We start from the raw sequence: 20,368 nt of genomic DNA, 5'->3' as shown, positions 1-20,368 counted from the left end.
TTTTTCTTTTTTTTTTCACTTTAAGGATGACTCTGGTAATTATTCTCGTAATGAAAATTGTGATGGCAGCTCAACTAGTTATGCTAGCTATTACGATCTTACCAATGTTGATGCAAATGTTTCGCTGATGAAAGTTGCCGATGATCAAAATTCGATATCTTGTAGCAGTTTTGAATTGAACGAAGATGCAGCACCCGAAATGGTTTGTGTACGCCTCTGTGCGTTACTTAAAGAGCAATTAGTTAAATGTATACAACAAATTCGTGAAAAGTTCTATAAAGGTGATAAACTTAATTTGAGTGAGGTCTGCAGTTTAGATGATGAATCATATGGTATAGATGCTGTGGTTGTGTCTGTTGAAAAACCACTGAAACCAAACGACGATCATCTGACAGACTCAGTTGAAGTAAAGTCTTTGAACATAGCTAAATCGGATGAGGCTGTTGTTGAAACCATCGCAGAATCGGCTGCAGAATCACAAGTTTCTGTTATGAGCTCAGCGAATGAGCTACCACGGCAAACTTTGTATGTGCCATCCGAATGCTTTCAGGTGTTACCTCAAGCTCCATCGTGTCACAAATATCAGCTGACCATTTTTCATCCAAATAATCCTCAGCAATATTATAAAGCAGTACAACGTGAACACCGTTTGCTAAAGAGTTCCCTGCCGCCTGGTGTGTGGGTTAGGTAAGTGAACACCGGTTCAAAATTCAATGCTGCCACATTTTTATTTGTTGTTTTTCGGCCTTCAATATTTAAATTATTAAGTTTTTCGAGCTCAAGGCCACGCATAAATAAAAACCAAATATTTTATATCTTTCAATAAATATACTTGTTTAATGTTAATCGATATTTCGACCTCAATCTGAGATCATCCTCAGGACTGAAAAGATTACAAAACAATAAAAACATCAAAAAGTGCATTTTACGTACATCCTTATAACACAACTTACACTCTTGGCTGTGTCAGAAAAGTTCTCTCTATTAGCGACGCATGTTACCATGAAGAAAATGTTGCCCTGATCAAGGAAATATTAACAGACAACGATTTTCCTCTATCTTTAATCAATAGCTACATACGAGCTTTTTACGCTAGACCGAATACTACTGAGATCAGACAGGATGCCAAGAAAATATTCAAGACAGCCACATACATTCCAGGCTTGTCCAACAGACTGAAGAACTCAAATATATATGACCGGGACAAGTTCCAAATAGCTTTCACGTACGACAACACTCTACGACAAATATACAGCAACATGAAAGGCAGGATTGAAAAATACGAGAAATCCAACGTAATATACCAAATTAATTGCAATGGTGACGGGTCCCACTTATGCAATAAAGTATATGTGGGGACAACTAAATCTAAGCTTAAGACAAGGATTTCCGGACACAAGTCGAATATAAAAAACAGAAATAATTTGAACGATAACAAAACAGCCTTAACACATCATTGTAACGCTACGGGACATTGTCCAGATTTAGACAATGTGAGAATTTTGCAACAAGAGAAGCAATATAACAAGAGATACATACTTGAAATGCTTCATATTATCAATATAGAGAGCGACAAACGGATAAATTTTAAAAAAGACACGGAAAATTGTGCTTCGGCCTATAGGCAGCTAATAAGCAGAAACAAAAAAGCGCTTTGAGAGTAATTTGTTAGTTTAATGTCCCACCAATATTCGTATTATAATGTTAGACAACAACAGTTTACCTGTAGCTGATATATGTACATATATATGTATGCTGAGCGCGACGTACAGTTGGAGAAATTTGTACATGGTTGTTTTTGTCAAAATTTGTTTATATTTACGGTATTTATTTGTTTACATTATATTGTTTATATTCGTTTAATATGTAATCTTTTAAAATTAGTCGATCAGGCACAGCCAAGAGTGTAAGTTGTGTTATAAGGATGTACGTAAAATGCACTTTTTGATGTTTTTATTGTTTTGTAATCTTTTCAGTCCTGAGGATGATCTCAGATTGAGGTCGAAATATCGATTAACATTAAACAAGTATATTTATTGAAAGATATAAAATATTTGGTTTTTATTTATGCGTGGTCTTGAGCTCGAAAAACTTAATAATGCTGCCACATGTTTCAAAATTTTAATAACTCAATTATTTAAGTTAAATAAATATATAAAGAGCCATAACCCAGTTTTAAGTTAGACATTTACATTTGTTTAATTTCATCTAAAAAAAAATATTTTCATTATTTGCGTAATATAATGGATGCGGTTGCTTTAATCGCAAATTCATTATTTTTTAAATTTACACCAACTGTAAGCTGAACAAACTACTCTGTGCTCTTGTTATACATTTTTTATTCACTAATACCCTTCCGAGGAGCAACTTCGTTTTGTAAAGTTGGTGAAGTATTGTAACGAATTTAGGGAAATTCCGCTTATTTGCAACCTTCTGCTAACGTTCGTATCGCTAAACTGTTGAATAAAACACTGCAATATTCTGTATTACAAAATGGTCTTTATTAGACTGCTTTGAAAGTACTTCACAATTAAACTTCACTTCGCAACTGATAGCGTGTTTAAAACAAACTGAATTGCTCATGCCTCAGCTTGTGCTGCTTTTATACTCTTCGGTTTCCTCGTTCGCATACTTCTAGGCGTTTCTTCTTCTAGAATTTACTACTTAGTTACCAGCTATAAACTACAGATGCCATATGCGCGTGTATATGTGAATAATACTTCCACCGATGATTGCATACTTTTGTGAGTATCTCTCCGCTGCTGTATGTACATATGTGTATACATAATGATTGATTTGTTTATGTAAATACAAGTGACTGCTTAGTATCGGCTTAGAGATGATAGTATCCCTTAGTGCAGCTAATATTCGTCACAGTATTTTATTTTTTGATTTTGACTCTGACACCTTCGATATAATAGGCAAACACACTGTCCGACTTATAACGAGTAAATTATTTTCAAACAAAATATTGTTATTTTCTTGGAATAGAGTTTATGAAGATCGGATGGATTTGCTTAGCGTTATGATTGAGGGTCCAGAAAAGACGCCATACGAAGATGGTTTATTTTTCTTCGATATTCAACTTGGACGCGAATATCCAAAGAGTCCACCATTGTGTCACTACATAAGCTATTGCTCAGATCGTTTAAATCCAAATCTTTATGAAGATGGTAAAGTGTGTGTATCGCTGCTGGGTACTTGGGCAGGACGCGATTCAGAAGTGTGGGGACCAAATAGCACCCTTCTACAAGTAATTGTTTCCATACAGGGACTTATATTGGTACCTGAACCATATTTCAATGAAGCTGGTTATGAGAAACAAAAAGGTACTCAAATATATTTAAACGCAAAACTGTCTAATCGATTATAGATTTTGTTTTTTTTTTATTTTTATAGGCTCACAACAAGGTAGCGAAAACTCACGCATGTACAATGAAATGGTAATTATTAAAATGGTACAATCATCAACGAAACTCTTACAACAGCCACCGGAGCTTTTTCGCCAAGAAATATATGAGCATTGGAAAAATCGTGGCTTACTAATGCATGATCGTATCAAAGGTTGGATGGAGCTCTCCAAACTAACGCCAAATAACGGAATATCAGAACCTACAATGAAAGGTGCATCCAACCGGAATGACGTAACGAATACGAATGGTAATACTGACATTTTTTTCTTTTAATGGTAAAGTAACAAATAATATAATTTTGAAAATTGCAGTTATATCTCAAAAAGCCACAATGATATATATGCCACCTGATTTCCCACTTGTACCTGCAAGCCGTGGCTTTTGTTTAACATTAGCGGGTCTGTTAGAAACATTTAAAGTCAAATTGACAGCTTTAAATGTGGCGCAACTTAAACTCGCTGTTGATAACAATGGCTCAACGCTGCCTAAGAAATAGAATAGTTATGTTTTAAACCACGGTTTTGTAAACCGCGTGCTTTTTGTTTGCTAAATGTCGCTGAATATCCATTGTATAGTTCAAAAAAAAATTTCATCATTAATTTATTTTTTTATATTTTTTAAGAAGTTTGCTAATGTAAGGTGCTTAATGCTCCAGTTAAAACACCAAATGTACTATTTAGTAGTACGCCTGCTATTCAAGTGGCGGCAACAAAGCGATGTCAATTCATATTTATATATATGTAGATACATCACCACTTGTTTGTATTAAAGCAAAGTATTAGTTGGCTAATTTAAGTCACAATATCACACACTCTGAAATGTGTATGCAGTAATAATATGCCGCCCCTTATTAGTTTGCCTAAATTATACGAATTAATACTCATTTCATACGCGAATACTAAAAAAAACAAATTTTATGAATATCTAAAATATTATATATTTGAGTGTCTAAAATTGTCACATTTATAATAAAGCGAAAAATTATTACTAAAAATTTAATAAAAATATGCATACATACATTTAACAAAAAATTGTTAAATTTATAAAATAAAACTACTAATTAAAACTAAAGAGACAGAAAATTCGACTAATGTATATTTTCCATGCAGGTGCAATTTATTGCTATAAATATTGTTGGTGTGCGAAAGGAATTAAAAAATGTTAAATATGTAGATGTATACTTTAGCAAAATTATTGTTTATTTTGCTTTGTAAATCACTTAACAACATCCGTGTCCAATGAGTCATATATGACTCACAAGAGCATATTGGAATAAGTGCATGAGTCATATATGACTCATTTCTTTATATAACTTAAAGACGCTTTCTTGGTATGAACGTGTCGTTATATATTTGTGAATTCTATGTGAGCGTATATCAAAAGACCTAAACTTTAGGAAAATGAAAGAAAATTTCGAAATTTTTCTGATACCTTTTTCTCATTTTCTTCAATTTTTGTATATACTTCTAACTTCAATTAAACAAAGAATCACACTAATACACGCTTTTGACATTTATATATCAATTTACAGTTATTGTGATTCGAAAACTTAAATTATTTCTTATGGTCCTATATGTTCACATGTGACTCATTGAACGTGGTAAACAAAATTGTTTTGCTACGTTCAATAGTCACACTTGACTCACAAAATAAAATAGCCAAAATAAGGTAAATATATGTCAAATTATTTATATAAATAATATTTTATAATATATATTCATATTATTCAATTAAGCAATACAAAAAATAATGGGCGGGGGCATTCTCAAATCGCTTTGTATGGGGACAGGGAAGTTGTTAAGGTTGCAATTTGAATTTGTGTTTTATCTGTAGCTAAATTTAAACGATATTTTCGTAGCGAAAACTTAAATTTTATACAAAATTGGAGTATTTCTTTAATACAACGAACATTAAAATCCTATTGAGAATAATTTGTATGCAGTGAAATATGGCCAATTGTTTGCTCTTACCTTTGGAAAGCGCTTAAATCAAAACTTTATTTTTAAACTTTTTCGGAATGTTCTAAATGGCATAAAAATTTTGAATCGGTAGCTTCATTTTTATATAACTAACACCGTAAAACATTTGGCTGGGTATTGGAGCAAAACAAATTTTTTTGTAGAGATCAAATATTTAATTTTCCCGTTTTCGAAGTTAGCCTCCTACACATACATATTAGCTTTCGAAGTTCGAAATTAAACCCTTAATATATTATTGATTATTTATTATGTTTCAAAAATTTAATAATTAATAAAAATTTTGTTTTCTTACTCCAACTACACTTTTTTTGGTTTCGTGCATATATAACATTTATTAAAAGGGGTCAAAAGTAGATCTTCGAAAAAAATAAAATCGATAAAATACAAAAGAGAATTGATCTTATAATGCGACATATGTATTCCAATTCATTTTGATGCGCTGAATCCGAATTCGTAATCGAAAAAAGCCTATCGGGCCCCGTTTCGGTCCAGTGATTTTTTGGGTTTTTAAAGGTTATGACGACCACGACCAGCCCCCGAATTCCAACCTTCGCTTACGTAAAATTCAATCGCCAAAAATATCTAAAACAGTACCAAGTGCGCGGAAATGTATGCAACATGTAGTAGCAATATGGCTACAAGAAATAACCACCTAAGTCCTACGTAAAAGTGTAGGAGTTAGGCTGTTATTCCGTGTAATCATATCTTACTAAATGTTGCGTACTTTTCTGCGCGCTTCTTACTGATTTACATATTTTTGGCGATTGAGCTTTAGCGTTAACGAAGGTTGGAACTCGGGGGCAGACTCTAAATTCAAAACTTCGCTAACTGCAAAACTCCATCGTAAAAATATCTAATTATGATGCGCTGACTCCAAATTCAACATCAGAATTGTACAACAGGCTGTGGTTCCGTCTTAACTTCAAAATGCCCGTAAAAATCAATGGCGACTAACCGTTTTTCGGGTAAGGAACAAACCGGGGTCCGCAAGGCCAATTCCGACAGTGGTGGCCAAATGAAGGGGTGGCTTGAAAAAAATTGTAATCATACAACTTAATTGCACGTAAATGTAGGTTGCGAACAAGTACCACACCACTAAATGGAAGAGTAGTTCAGTCCTAAGAATGTAAATTTTATATATTAAAATGTCAAAAAGTTTATATTATTGTAAGAACCAAGAATATTTTGTAAATATTTTCGTAAAAACATAAACTAACTAGAGAAAACCAAAGTATTCGAGATTATCTCAAGTTCTCAGTTTCTCGAATATCGACGTCGAAAGCCTGAGGGCGTATCGTGTTATACGATCACGCATCGAAAAGCAATTTCCCTCAATCAATAAATCAGATACTGTCAAAAGACTCGTAAAAATGACAAAAAAAAGTTATGGATCCTAGAGTCATGGTAGCCACCATTTCACATGGTTTTCTAATCCGATTACACATTTCAGAGCTATTCAGGGCTGTCATGGAATCCAATTGCTGTCGGGATCGGATTTAAAAACGACAAAAAAATTACTTTGGTGTCATGAAATCCAATGTTATCGGTTTAATGTTCGAATTGGAATTAGTGTCGGTTTTAGGTGTCACAGAATCCGATTTTATTGAATTTGCTATCGGAAACAAACCAATCAGTTAAATGCTGTTGGATTTCATTTTTTCACAGTTGTTTTTCCCTTGCAGTTGAATATTTTCTAAAAATGTAAGTAAATAAAGGTTTATTTTATAAAAATAAATGTAAATTTACATATATTTTCATTCTTAATAGGGAAAAGCATAAAAATTCAATGCAAAACAGTATTTTGATTAAATTTATGAAGAAACATCCAGATATTGCGAAGGGCTTCACGAAGCACATCATCTAAAATCGTTGACACCTACACTCATGCTAGAATCCTTGCCAACTGATCTTTGATAGGATCCTTCAGATAAAAATCGTAACGTAGCTGCCAGTTGCAGCACTGGCAGAACTTTCGAGCATGTTAAGCGTCCTTCAGTGGTGTCCAATACCATTCGGAAAGCCTCTTTGTTTATGCGATAGTATGCAATCAAACTGCAAGCACACTATAAATATTTAGAAACGCACATTAAGGAATTTTTTACTTACGCTGTCTCTGGCAGCTCCAATGGATTGCTGCGATCTCAAAATTTTTCTTTTGACCTTCTCACAACTTTCTTCTTCCAATAACATAAACGCTACAACTGCTTATGCCATTTTGCACTCAATAAATTTGTTTATTTCTGTTTAAATGCACAAAACAATTAATTTTACAAAATTTTGCCAAAAAAATTAACATCAAAATTGCCGGTGCACCAATAACACTGCAAAACAGTTGATTCGAACATCGCTTTGATTTACATTCGAAAAGAGCAAAACCAATACGGTTTTATGACACCAATTTAAATCAATATTGGTTTGTAATTCCGACAAAACGCAAAACCGACTTGGATTCCATGACAGCCCTGATTGTGATTTCAAAAATTTACTTCGATCACGGTTCGAAAAACAATTTCACTCGAAACGATAAATATGAATCCGCCAAAACTATTCTTAAAAGTAATAACCTATTATGGATCTAATGAGTACAAGTAGCCCATATAGTTCACATATTTCTTTTATCTGATTCACCATTTCAGACCTATTGGGATTTAAAAAGTTGATTTGGATCACGGGTCGTATAACATAATTCATTCTATTTTTTATTAAAAAATTGGGGATGGAGACGAAGTTTGTTTTAAAATATATTATTTTCTATTGTTAAGGCATTCAAGTTAGAAAAATAATACCAAAGAACGCTGCCTTCTGCAAAATTCGTATAACAATTTTAAAAACTTAAAGTATTAATAAATTAATTTTAAATAAGAATATGCGAAGTGCAATTTGTAATTGCATTAACTAGAATCAATTTAAATAATTCACAAATTAGAAATTTATAATAGATTATTAAAAATAAACAAAAAATAGTGTGAAAAAAAAAAAACAAACCAAACAAAGGATGCAAAAAGCAGTATCGCATGAGTTCAAAGAAATACTTTAGTAAAAGAAAAACATAATTTCTGCTATTTATATAGAACGATGAGTGAAGTCCAATAAATACTACATTATTTTCTTTAAACATAACCATTCCGTTTTTAACTAAATTACACACGCATACAGGAATTAAACAACGATCATACACACCCAATAGAAAAACTCCAGAATGAGCTTTGTCGATATATCAGTGAAGGTTCCAAAACGGTAAATTGTTAATGAATTCATGCAGTTTCACTGCTTTCAAAAAAAATCAGAAGTGGCATGCATTTGTTAAGTGGGACGATTTCTAAACACAAACCGTAGCTTACGAAAAGTTAAGGCTGCCAGGTATTTGAAGCATCATTCGAGTAAAGATTGCTACAGAAGGATAAAATACCATTCAGCGCCGCTGCTTAAAAAACTCGAAACCTACTACAAACCTCGCAGAAACAAATTGCAACATGTTGAAACGATCAGCGGATGGTACATTCGAACTAATTCATATATGATGCATTCAACTGAAATTACCTCCCGAATTCTCTTTCGGATCTGAGACATAGTAATACACCTCGAATTGTCCGGTGGCTAGTCACAGTAGAGCAGTTAAACATCTGTGACCTTAACCTGCAGTGCAATGCACAATAAATTTTTCTCGTATTTAAAAAAACGTGATTTGATATTTTTAATATATGTTTTTTTTTGCGTCAAGATACAGATTAATGGACTCCATAGCTGTTCTCGGGACTGCGAAGCGTTGTATAATTTCAGACGATATGAAGTTTACATAGCAGAAAAACGAGGTGACCGTCGCCTATGCGGCCAAGTTTGCAAGGACGGTCAAGGAGTTGTCGTATTGTCATATTCCGTATGTCGATTTTCGGTTCAATCGATTTTGGTGGTCCTATTAAGGTGGCAGACACACTATAGCAAACAACAATATTATATATTAAATAATTTATACCTCATTTATTGGCAATTTAATACCGCAAAAAAAAATTTAAAGCTGCGTCCGATTCCGAGAAACGGGAGTGTCTGCTAGCTTAAGACTCAAGCAGACACTTCGTGAAAACACGTCCTGCAACTTCCGAACGACTTGGATAATTGATATTACATTTATTGGCAATTTAATACCGCAAAAAAAAAAGTTGATGTTTCCATAAGCATACATGCAAAATGGTTAATGGAAACAGTGCTTATCTGTAAACAATACACACACAAATATGTTATGTACATGTACATAGACGCACACATTACAGTGCTTATCTGTAAACAATACACACACAAATATGTTATGTACATGTACATAGGCGCACACATTAATTCCTACGGGCTTGAGAGTTCGGTCAAACGTGCTTCGTACGACAAATGTCCGTACGTACGGCACACGTCGGTGGGTAACTGCCGCATTAAGCTAGCAGACACTCCCGTTTCTCGGAACCGGACGCAGCTTTAAATTTTTTTTTTGCGGTATTAAATTGCCAATAAATGTAATATCAATTAACCAAGTCGTTCGGAAGTCGTAGGTCGTGTTTTCACGAAGTGTCTGCTGGCTTGAGTCTTAAGCTAGCAGACGCTCCCATTTTACGGAACCGGACGCAGCTTTAAATTTTTTTTTGCGGTATTAAATTGCCAATAAATGTAATATCAATTATCCAAGTCGTTCGGAAGTCGTAGGTCGTGTTTTCACGAAGTGTCTGCTGGCTTGAGTCTTAAGCTAGCAGACACTCCCGTTTCTCGGAACCGGACGCAGCTTTAAATTTTTTTTTGCGGTATTAAATTGCCAATAAATGAGGTATAAATTATTTAATATATAATATTGTTGTTTGCTATAGTGTGTCTGCCACCTTAATAGGACCGATTTTGGTCTATTGGATTTCTGGTCTAAAATTATTTCCCTGTAATGTATTTTGTTTTTGTAAAACGAGTTTCAAACATCATCAGATAATCCGGTAAGAAGACCTACACATCGTTATAGTGTAATTCACTAAGGCCTTAACCAACAGTTTTTTTCGAAACTGCGCTTTTCACAGATGTTGTCGATGTTTCTTAAAATACATCCTCTAGGCCCTGTTTTTCAGTAGTTGGTTAAGCTAAGCTTAAACTAAGTTTGCTTAAACTCTAGTCAAATTTAAACTCCAGTTAAACTACTGAGCAGTTTTTCAGTCATAGTTTAAGGCCGCGTTTGCGGGTAGGCTTTTTGTACGGCAACACTGTTTTTTTTTTTTTTTTGTTATCTAGATAATTTGTAGATACGGCAACAGTTGGATTTTGTTTACCCAACAAACATGGAAAAAAAATTTCTCCAGCCTTTGAGAAATATATATCTAGTTCCAGAGCTGATATCTAACATCATGCTGTAATTATTCTTAAACCAGATAGTTATCAAGTTGTTATTCATCTTCAGTCTCCAATCACTATCCAACCTTTGAGACATTTTGTAAAATATATAGTTTTCGAGTTGACCTCCAACGTAATTCTCAAATTATTTTCCGACCTTTGAGAGATTTTGTGAAATGCACAGCTTTCAAATGCAAATCCAATACATTTCTCCAGTTTATATCGTACTTTGGATATCGAGTTGAGGTGGGTTGAAAAAAAATCTTCCCCGAGGTGGTACCACCAAAGCCAACAGCTGTTTATTGTGCGAAATAAACACCTGATTTATAGCAGCAAATAAGCGCTATTAATTAAAAATAAGTCATACATATTTTATTTTATTGAAAATACTGTAGCATGGAATCTTACATTTGAGTCCAGTTAGAGAAACACAAGTAGTTAGTGAATTTTTTTCAATTTTAGTAATAGCATTTTTTACTTTATAAACATTTCCTCTTTTGCTGAGTACGGTATGATTCTCGAGTTGAGCCACTGTTTCGAAACAACTCTTGAGATTTTAGAAGTATGCCTAGTTATCAACATGAGCTCTAATGGTACTGAAGCCCAAATGCCAGTTGGGTATATTCGATGCCATTTCAAACGAACGCAAATAACTGATAGGTTAACTAGAGTTTAACCCTGTCAGATCGGCCGCTTAAGCTCAGCTTAAACTTCAGTTAAAATAGACTGAAAACTGCAGAATAAGTTTAAGTGTAGTTTAACTGACAAACTGCGTTGAACATGTACTGAAAAACCGGGCCTTAACATTTCAAAGCGTTAATACCAATAATAAAATTAAAGAAAAAATCTTTTTTAATAATAAGCTTTTATTACTTGTTAATAAAACGAACTAAAAAGTAAAGAAAAAAACTTTAAAAATAAGCTTTTATTATTGGTTAATAAAATTAACTAAAAAGTAAAAAATAAACTGACTGTAAGGAAATATAACACTTTATCAGTTCATTGTAACCTTTAACGATAATTAAGGTTCTTCGTCTGCGACAAAAAAATTTCATATTGTACATATTTATATTTTTAACATTAAAACTTTACACCTAAATTATTAAATCTTACTGTTTATATCACAATCCTAATTATTCCAATAAAAAGCGTGTTAAATTTTGATGGTATAATTAAGAACATTTAGGACCTCCTTTTCTTCCTATCACAATGTAACACGCTTTTATTAGAACAATTAGGACTGTGATATAAAGTAAGATTTAATAAAAATTTTCTAAGCGGGGTCGCCCCTCGGCAGTATTTGGCAAGCACTCCGAGTGTACTTCTGCCATGAAAAGCTGTCAGTGAAAACTCATCTGCCCCGCCGTCCCGCCAATTTGTAGGAAAAATTAAAAAAAGAAGCACGACGCAAATTGGAAGAGAAGCTCGGCCTAAAATCTCTTCGGAGGTTATCGCGCCTTACCTTTTTTTTTAATAAAAGCTTGGTCTTAGTAAAACTTTTTTCTTAAATTTAATTTAAATATCTTTTTTTTTTAATTTTAATAGGGTAAAATATTGTTTAAATTAGTTATGTAATCTTTACTTAGTTATTTGTAACGTTTCTCATCCTATCCATTTCTTTTAATGCATCAACATTACAAGGTTTCTTCGAAGTCAACTTTGGAACAGTCAAGTTCTTCGATTCGAGTGTTAACTAACATAAATCATATTTTATTGTGACTTTGCCTATGCCGCGTTCAGTTTACAACTACTCATTGCAGATCTCTGCTCTGTTTTAAAATAAAATTCCAACTTTCGCTTAGCTAAAATTCCATCGCCAAAAATCCGTAAAACAAAATCAAGTGCGCAGAAAAGTAGGCAACATTTAGCGATAACAGCCTAACTTCTACGTTCGTCGTAAACACGAACAAAGCGAAGTTACCTGCGTTCTTGAGGACTTAGGCTTTTATGCCAAGGTGAGCACACATCTTTACCGATAACTCTGTTTTCGATTAATTAATCGAATTCTCGCAAAGTAATATTGCATTGTCATCGGAGTTATACATGCGTGCAAAATTTCAGCTCAATCGGACACCGGGAAGTCTATAAAATTTAACTTGCAAGATTTGATTACAAACAACAGCCAAGTGAAACTAAATAAAAGCTTATAAAAACGAAGTTATTCCACTTGACTATATCTGCATACAGTTAATATAAAAATAAAATGTGTTTTGCTTCTCATGTCGCTAATTCATGAACAATTATCTTTATCAACATTTAGCTTCAATAAGATGGATATTATCGGATTTAAACTCCTTTGTGTTTTTTTGCTTGTAAAATATATACACTAATTTAAATCTCCACTAGAAAGCTGTTGGCCAGAGTAACCAATGCTCATTCAGTTAGTTCAGGTATTCATTCCACCATCAACTAATAATAATAATAATAATAAATCTTCACTAATAGATCTCATAATAACTACATAAATAGGTATGTATCAATCGTCCAAATTTTTTATAATCCAATCAATAAAATATGTGACACGCGTGTAAATGCCTGGCCAAGATTCTAAACCGCACGGTTGCATACCAAATGACACAATGCCTACAACGAAATATGGTGCATTCATATCACGACTACGCATAGTTAACGGTGCACCAGAATCACCTTGACATGTATCCTGCTGCGGTTGCCCACCAGCACATAACTGTAGATCACGATTCACTGGTATACCAATACTTTCAAATTTCTCCCTACACGCATTGGTATGCCAAATTAGTAGTGAAATTTTCTTTTTTACAGTACTGTAGGAGCTCACTTCCGTACGACCCCAGCCAGCTACATCTGCGTACTCATTTTCAAATGTCATTTGACGCAACTCGTTTGTGTTTGGTAAACAAATGGGACGTATTGTGTCTGTATATATAACACTTTCCGCTAATCGTATGAGTGCAATATCATAGAATTCAGATTGTGAACGTGGTATATATTTGTCGTGAACAGTGATACGTTCGATTTTCATTTCAACATATGGATCTGCACAACGAGATTTTCCATCAGCGGTCTTTTCACAATCCGGATTCGAGCTAATATTCCATTCGCCAAGTCTTACGCTCTCAATTTTCCATGATTTTGGTATATTTGGGTTACGTAGGCAATGCGCTGCGCTAAGAACATAACGTGTATTGATGAGTACACCCGCGCAGCTGAGTGCTGAGGCGTTGTAAGCTGTGAAGAGGGATTAATATAAAATTTATATATAGAGTTACGGTATATAGGTCTTTATTGACCGGCAAGTTCAACCTAACCTAAGGTACATATGGTGTTTCTTTTAATAACGAAGCATTACGTTCCTTGTCAAAGCTTGAATGCAATGTTGAAAATCTACATAAAAATGTTCCATGTCCCATATGTATGTATATACGTCAGCTGAGTGTAAACAAAATACTATCACCTGCGTCATCTTTATTAATGACTGAAGTAATATTGTCGCAATATTGCTGTAATTTTTGAATGCCATATTCTGAATGCTGGGTTTTTCTATTAAAATTTCGGAATGAATATGAGAGCTAAACTGGAAAATCAGACAGCTTGTAGACCAACACAAGCGAGTTAAATGGAAGGAGCATCTCAAGAGTTACAATCTCCTTGCTGGTGCTGATAAAACAAGTTCAAAACCGGCGCACAAACATTAAAACAGTACTGCACTTATTACCTTCATAACCGCAGAGCTTGACGAAGCCATCCAGATGGGGTCACACTGGTGGTGTCCTATCACCACTTTTGTTTAATTTCTACATATCTAAGCTACCTTCACCACCGGAAGGAGTCACAATCGTTTCCTACGCCGATGACTGCACAATAATGGCCACAGGCCCAGGCCCAAAGATCGATGCGCTATGCAATAAAATAAACGGCTACCTCCCTGATCTCTCCAGTTTTTTCGCCTCGCGAAACCTGGCATTATCACCGACTAAATCTTCCGCGACCTTATTTACAACATGGACGCCCCAAATGTCGACCATTTTGAACATCCACGTCGATGGCACTACGCTACCGACTGTCCTACACCCCAAAATCTTGGGTGTGACGTTTGATCAGGGTCTAAATTTTGGTGAGCACGCAGCCACAATTGTTCCGAGAATTCAAAGCCGTAACAAAATCCTCAAATCCCTTGCTGGCAGTACTTGGGGAAAAGATAAAGAAACGCTCATGACTACATACAAAGCAATTAGCCAGCCGATTACGTGCTACGCTACCCATATGGTCGCCAAGCCTAAAAATCACCCACTGGAAGAAACTACAGGCTTGCCAAAATACTGCTCTCAGAATCGCCACGGGCTGTCTTCTTATGTCCCCAGAACACCATCTGCATAATGAGGCGAGAATACTCCCCATCAGGGAGAGAAATGAGATGCTGACCAAACAGTTCCTGTTGAATAACCAGAAACCTGGGCATCCCAACAGACATCTGATTGATGAACCAGCACCGCCTAGGGGCTTAAGGAGTCATCTCCGTAAGCATTTTGAGGAAATACGGCAACTGAGAACCCAGCCGTATGAAGTGGAAAAACACAAGCAGGTGCTTGGCGAACTCCATAAACAGGCGTCGGACCTTTATGCCGGGAATTTCCCGGTGAATCCAGTGCTTACCGAAAATTATCCAAAACTTGCGGAAGAGGAACGCATACTCCCCCGGGAAACGCATGTCACTCTTGCTCAACTTCGTTCTGGATACTGTAACAGGTTAAACTCTTACCTATCCAGAATCAACCCCGACATACAAAATGTATGCCCCGCTTGCAACGTGTCCCCACATGACACCAACCATCTCTTCAATTGTAATGTGGAACCAACGCCTCTAACACCCCTTTCCTTATGGTCCACCCCTGTTGAAACGGCAAGTTTCCTTGGACTCCCGTTAGAAGATATTGATGACAATTTGTGATCGGTCGCGGCTATTAGGTGGGGCGAGCATTGCTACAACAACAACAACAACGAAGCCATCCATGAAGTTAATGTTGTTGTTGTTGTTGTAGCGATAAGATTTCTCCCCGAAGGCTTTGGGGAGTGTTATCGATGTGATGGTCCTTTGCCGGATACAGATCCGGTACGCTCCGGTAACACAGCACCATTAAGGTACTAGCCCGACCATCTCGGGAACGATTTATATGGCCACATTAAACCTTCAGGCAGTCCCTTCCTCCCCACCTCCAAATTCCATGAGGAGCTTGGGTTCGCCAGAGCCTCATCTGTTAGTGAAACAGGATTCGCCGCGGATAGGTGAGATTGACAATTGGGTTTTGGGCTGGCAACCTGAAACGGTTGCGCTACACAGCCCTTTGAATCTGGTATTTTAGTTGCCTCTTACGACAGGTATACCTACCGCGGGTATATTCTGACCCCCTAACCCGCTGGGGGCCCATGAAGTTAATCCCTTAACACCTTGGGAATTATCTCCCTTTAAAACATGTCTTCAACTTGTCATTATTAAAAAATGCCAAGAGGCAAGTATAATACAGCTAGTAAAGCCTGGGAAGCCAGCTTTTCGAAATACCTAGCAGAAAAAGGTGCAGACCCACCAAAACGTCTGAACACGGCTTACAGAGTAAGGCAGAAGTTCACAATATTAAAGAGCATAATGAAATGCTGAAAAACAGTTCCTGCTGAATTTTTTCCAACAGGGACATGCCAGCAGGCAACTAAGGATGCCTATGAGATCCTGCTATAAATAATTCAGTCACTCGATCTGAAGTAACAAGTGCGGTTGTTATTTTTGTTGTTGTAGCTATTAGGTTGCTCCTTGAAGGCTTTGGGAGTGTTATCGATGTGATGGTCCTTTGCCGGATACAGATCAGGTACGCTCCGGTAACACAACACCATTAAGGTGCTAGCCCGACCACCTCGGGAACGATTTATATGGCCACATTAAACCTTCAGACCATCCCTCCCTCCCCACCCCCAAATTCCATGATGACCTTGGGGTCGCCAGAGTCTCGTCTGTTAGTGAAACAGGATTCGCCGCGGATAGGTGAGGTTGATAATTGAGTTTGGAGAAGCTATATATTGCGCTGGCAACCTGAAAGGGTTGAAATTCTGGAGTAGTCGTATCATATAATATCCCTTTCCTCATCTTTATTGGAATGCAAATTATTGATCCATTCTGAATTGACAAAACCATGGGGCGCCACTTGAGTTCTACTGAACAACCTCTTCATAAGTAAGTCCTTTGTACAATTTTTTCTTATACTCACGCCTCTGATACTTTATCAATGCCGACCAGGGATACTCGCCCAGCTGTGTTTCAACACCACCCAAAATACGTGTAAAGAAAGTTACTCCACATATGCCAGGTGGTGGTAACATTTTTCCCGATTCATCTGAGTTTTCTGCATTTTGATTATCTGGACAGCAAACCTAAAATTGTGAACTTTACTCAATGTTAATATCCAACTTAAGAACTTATACTTACACGAGTTTTTTGCAGTCCCATTGTTGCATTGGTGTCAACACCGCAGTAACTTTGACGCAGTAACTGAATAACATGATCGGTTACATTACTAACTGTCACCAAATTATATAGAGTGGGGCACTCCGCTAAGGGGACACAATGACCCCGCAGTTTGAATGGAGAGTTGCAGACACCGTAGCTAATAAAAACTAAAAGTTGTGAACAATCAATAAATGTAATGCTTTAAATACTTCTAAAAAGTAACAAATTGAAGATAATTTATAAATGAAAATTTAATTTAAATTATTGAATACAGTTATTTATCTATATTAAATAATAAATTTTGAAAATTAAAATAAATTATTTTATTTTATTAGAAAAAAAGTTTAGATTCTTAGAATTATTAATCGTTTTTATTTTATATTTTATTATGAAATTGATTTTTATTAAAAATTTTAAAATTATTAATTATTTTCAATTTTATTAAATAATAGAGGTTAATTATTAATTTTTATAATATTAAAAATTATTAATTATGTTCATATTGGACATCCACGTTACTACCTACGGATTGTCATACACCCTAAAGTTCAGAGCCGCAACAAGATCCCCAAGTCGCTTGCCGACACCACTTGGGGCAAGGCAAAAAACACCCAAAAGGAGTACAAAAAGACCCTCAGAGACAGCCACAAAAAGTCGTAAAATTACTATATCAACAATTGACAAATACCCTTAACAAGCAGTTGAGGAAAGCAATAGGCTAAACTCTTACTTATCTAGAATCAGCATCAACATACCAAACTGCTTGTAACGTGTCTCCACATGACGCCAACCATCTTCTCAAATGCAATGTGGGACCAACGTCTATAACACTCTTATCTCAATTTAATCCTGTTTCCATCCATTTTTTTTAATTTTCGTGGTTAAAATCTGATTTCGCTCATTTTCAATTTCGATATATTGTAGGTTCGTATAGCTCGTGTACTTAATTGGGAAAAGGTATCGCTTTCTTCGTCGGCTGCCGTGGTGAGGTGGTAGCGTGCTCCGCTTACCACATTGAAGGTCCTGGGTTCAACTGCCGGGCAAAGTAACATCCAAAAGTTAGAAAAAAGTTTTTTCAATTAGAAAAAAAAAATTGTCTAAGCACTGTCGCACGTCGAAAGTGATTTGGCAAAGACTCCGTACGTATATCTACCACGAAAAGCTTCTCGGTGAAAACTCTGTAGTCCTGGAGGTCCTCACATATACTGAATGGACTCATAGTTCTACCAAAAGTTTGTTTAACGACCAAACTGAAAATCCTTATCAAAAACCAGGACCTATGTTATAAACTATCTCCGCCATCTTGGCAAATACTAGAAGCTTTCTAGGACCTATGCCACCTGCTGCTTCTAATAGCTGCAGTCTTAGCCTGGCAAGTGCAAGGCACGAGCACAAAAGGTGCTCGATAGGTTCCTCCTCCAAAACGCACTTCCTACGTCTGCTATCACTGACCGCCTGAAAGACACTACAGTGATCTGGAAGCTTATAGGATCTGTTTATTTCCGGATCAGCACAGTATACCGCAGATACTACTATGGCCGTATGGTCTGCGTTCAAGCTGCCCCGAGGCACCGCGCAGTTGTTAACGCTATGTTCTTTGCAATCAGGTCTACAGATGGAATGTGCAGAATAGCATACAGTGCTAAGCTATGATAGTCTGCATAGCCCTCCTTATTTACGTGGCTGTTCACCAAACTAGGACTCCTTGATATAAGATAGAGTTTACAATCGCTGTAAATGCCCAATGAGGGAGAGAAGGTGATAAACCCCACATACACCCTAGCATTTTTTAACATGCATAAAGTGCCGCCTTCGTCACTCTCTCCTCCATGTTGAGCTTCCACGACAACTTACTGTCTAAGATGATTCCTAGATATTTTGTGCAAGGTTTCTCCTACAGTGTCACCTCTCCTTACTTAGGTCTGGTCCAATTTGGAACACTGTACCTCTTAGTAAACAACGCCGTATTCGTCTTCTCTGCGTTAGCTGTAAACCCAATATTAGATGCCCAGGTATGAATTATCACAATTGCAACGTAAGCCGTAATTTTGACGAGTCCCTCATCGAACCGCCTGAGCAGTTGGTCGATAACCAGAGTCCACAGCAGAGGTGATAAACCCCACCCTGCGGCGTGCCCCTGACCCTGATTTCGTGGCCTCATACAATCCTCATTGTGAAGTAATCTTCCTGCAGTTTAACATGCAGCCGATCCATCTGGTTATGGCTGGATTTACTTTAATATAGTTAAGACCATCCATGAGCGCCTCTTTATAAACATTGTTGAAAGCACCGCCAATGTCTAAGAATACTCCTAGAGCATACTACTTATTTTCCAAGGCTTTCTCTATATGTATTACCACCATATGCAGTGCAGTGTCTACCGACATAACTTTGGTGTACGCATGTTGTATTGTGGAGAGCAGTTTTTCATCCATGTTGGACTTTATGTACACATCTATCAGTCTCTCAAAGGTTTTGAGCAGAAATGATGTTAAGTTAATGGGCCTGTGGTATTTGGGATACATATGGCTGATCTTCCCCGCCTTTGGTAGGAAAGCTACGCGAGCAGTTCTCCAAGATTGCGGTACATGATTCAATCTCATGCACCCATCGAATATTATTTTAAGCTATTCCATGACTGCTCTACTTGAAATTTGCAGCATGGCTGAGAAAATACCATCTGGGCCCGGCGATTTAAACTTAGAGAACGTCTTCACCGCCCATTCGATCTTGCTATCGGTCACCAACCTCGCGATGTGCATATATATGTATGTATATAAAAAATTGTAAACTGATCGTAGCATTTTTCATTAAAATTGATAAGAGCTTTTGACGCTTATTCCAAGAAAACTGCTTCTGTAGATATGGCAAAACTGAGTTATAACAAAAATTGTTTATGTCGAATTCAAACATCTAAAGTCTGTTTTCAGCTCGTTTGAGTTTGTAACTAAGAGATTTTTCTAAATACTTTATGCAGTGTGTTTAGACCCTGGCAAAGTTGTCTATTTGCATCATTTATTGGTGACTCAACCTGAAATACTCCTCTGAAAGGACTAAGTGAAAAACGATTTAAATTCCCTTGATGTGACCAATTGGCGCCAATATACCCATCGAAGAAGCCGTAATAACGGGCTGAAACTAAATGAACTGATCAT

General features: G+C 36.2%; 2 protein-coding genes across 4 annotated transcripts in view; one reads left to right on the top strand and one right to left on the bottom strand.

Moving 5' to 3' along the window:
- The window catches only part of LOC137237391 ((E3-independent) E2 ubiquitin-conjugating enzyme), a 45,627-nt gene extending 37,115 nt beyond the window's left edge, over positions 1–8,512 (top strand). For 2 of the 3 annotated variants that reach the window (XM_067760963.1, XM_067760961.1), the window contains 4 exons: positions 26–687; positions 2,992–3,329; positions 3,400–3,660; positions 3,725–8,512. In XM_067760963.1, the coding sequence (XP_067617064.1) occupies positions 26–687; positions 2,992–3,329; positions 3,400–3,660; positions 3,725–3,909 (1,446 nt within the window). In that variant the 3' untranslated portion in view covers positions 3,910–8,512. Of the gene's footprint in view, positions 1–25; positions 688–2,991; positions 3,330–3,373; positions 3,661–3,724 lie in introns of those variants that run through there. The other variant, XM_067760962.1, reaches the window with a different exon arrangement.
- Positions 8,513–11,528: 3,016 nt separating this feature from the next.
- SPE (Spatzle-Processing Enzyme) overlaps positions 11,529–20,368 on the bottom strand; it is a 41,862-nt gene continuing 33,022 nt past the window's right edge. The window contains exons 6-8 of the mRNA XM_067767071.1: positions 17,193–17,380; positions 16,975–17,137; positions 11,529–13,948 (exon numbers count right to left, since the gene is read on the bottom strand). Of these exons, the coding sequence (XP_067623172.1) occupies positions 13,218–13,948; positions 16,975–17,137; positions 17,193–17,380 (1,082 nt within the window). The 3' untranslated portion in view covers positions 11,529–13,217. The remainder of the gene's footprint in view (positions 13,949–16,974; positions 17,138–17,192; positions 17,381–20,368) is intronic.

The sequence above is a fragment of the Eurosta solidaginis genome, chromosome 1 (genome assembly GCF_040869045.1).
Source record: "Eurosta solidaginis isolate ZX-2024a chromosome 1, ASM4086904v1, whole genome shotgun sequence".
Lineage (NCBI taxonomy): Eukaryota > Metazoa > Arthropoda > Insecta > Diptera > Tephritidae > Eurosta > Eurosta solidaginis.
This window is presented reverse-complemented; position numbering and strand designations above follow the sequence as displayed.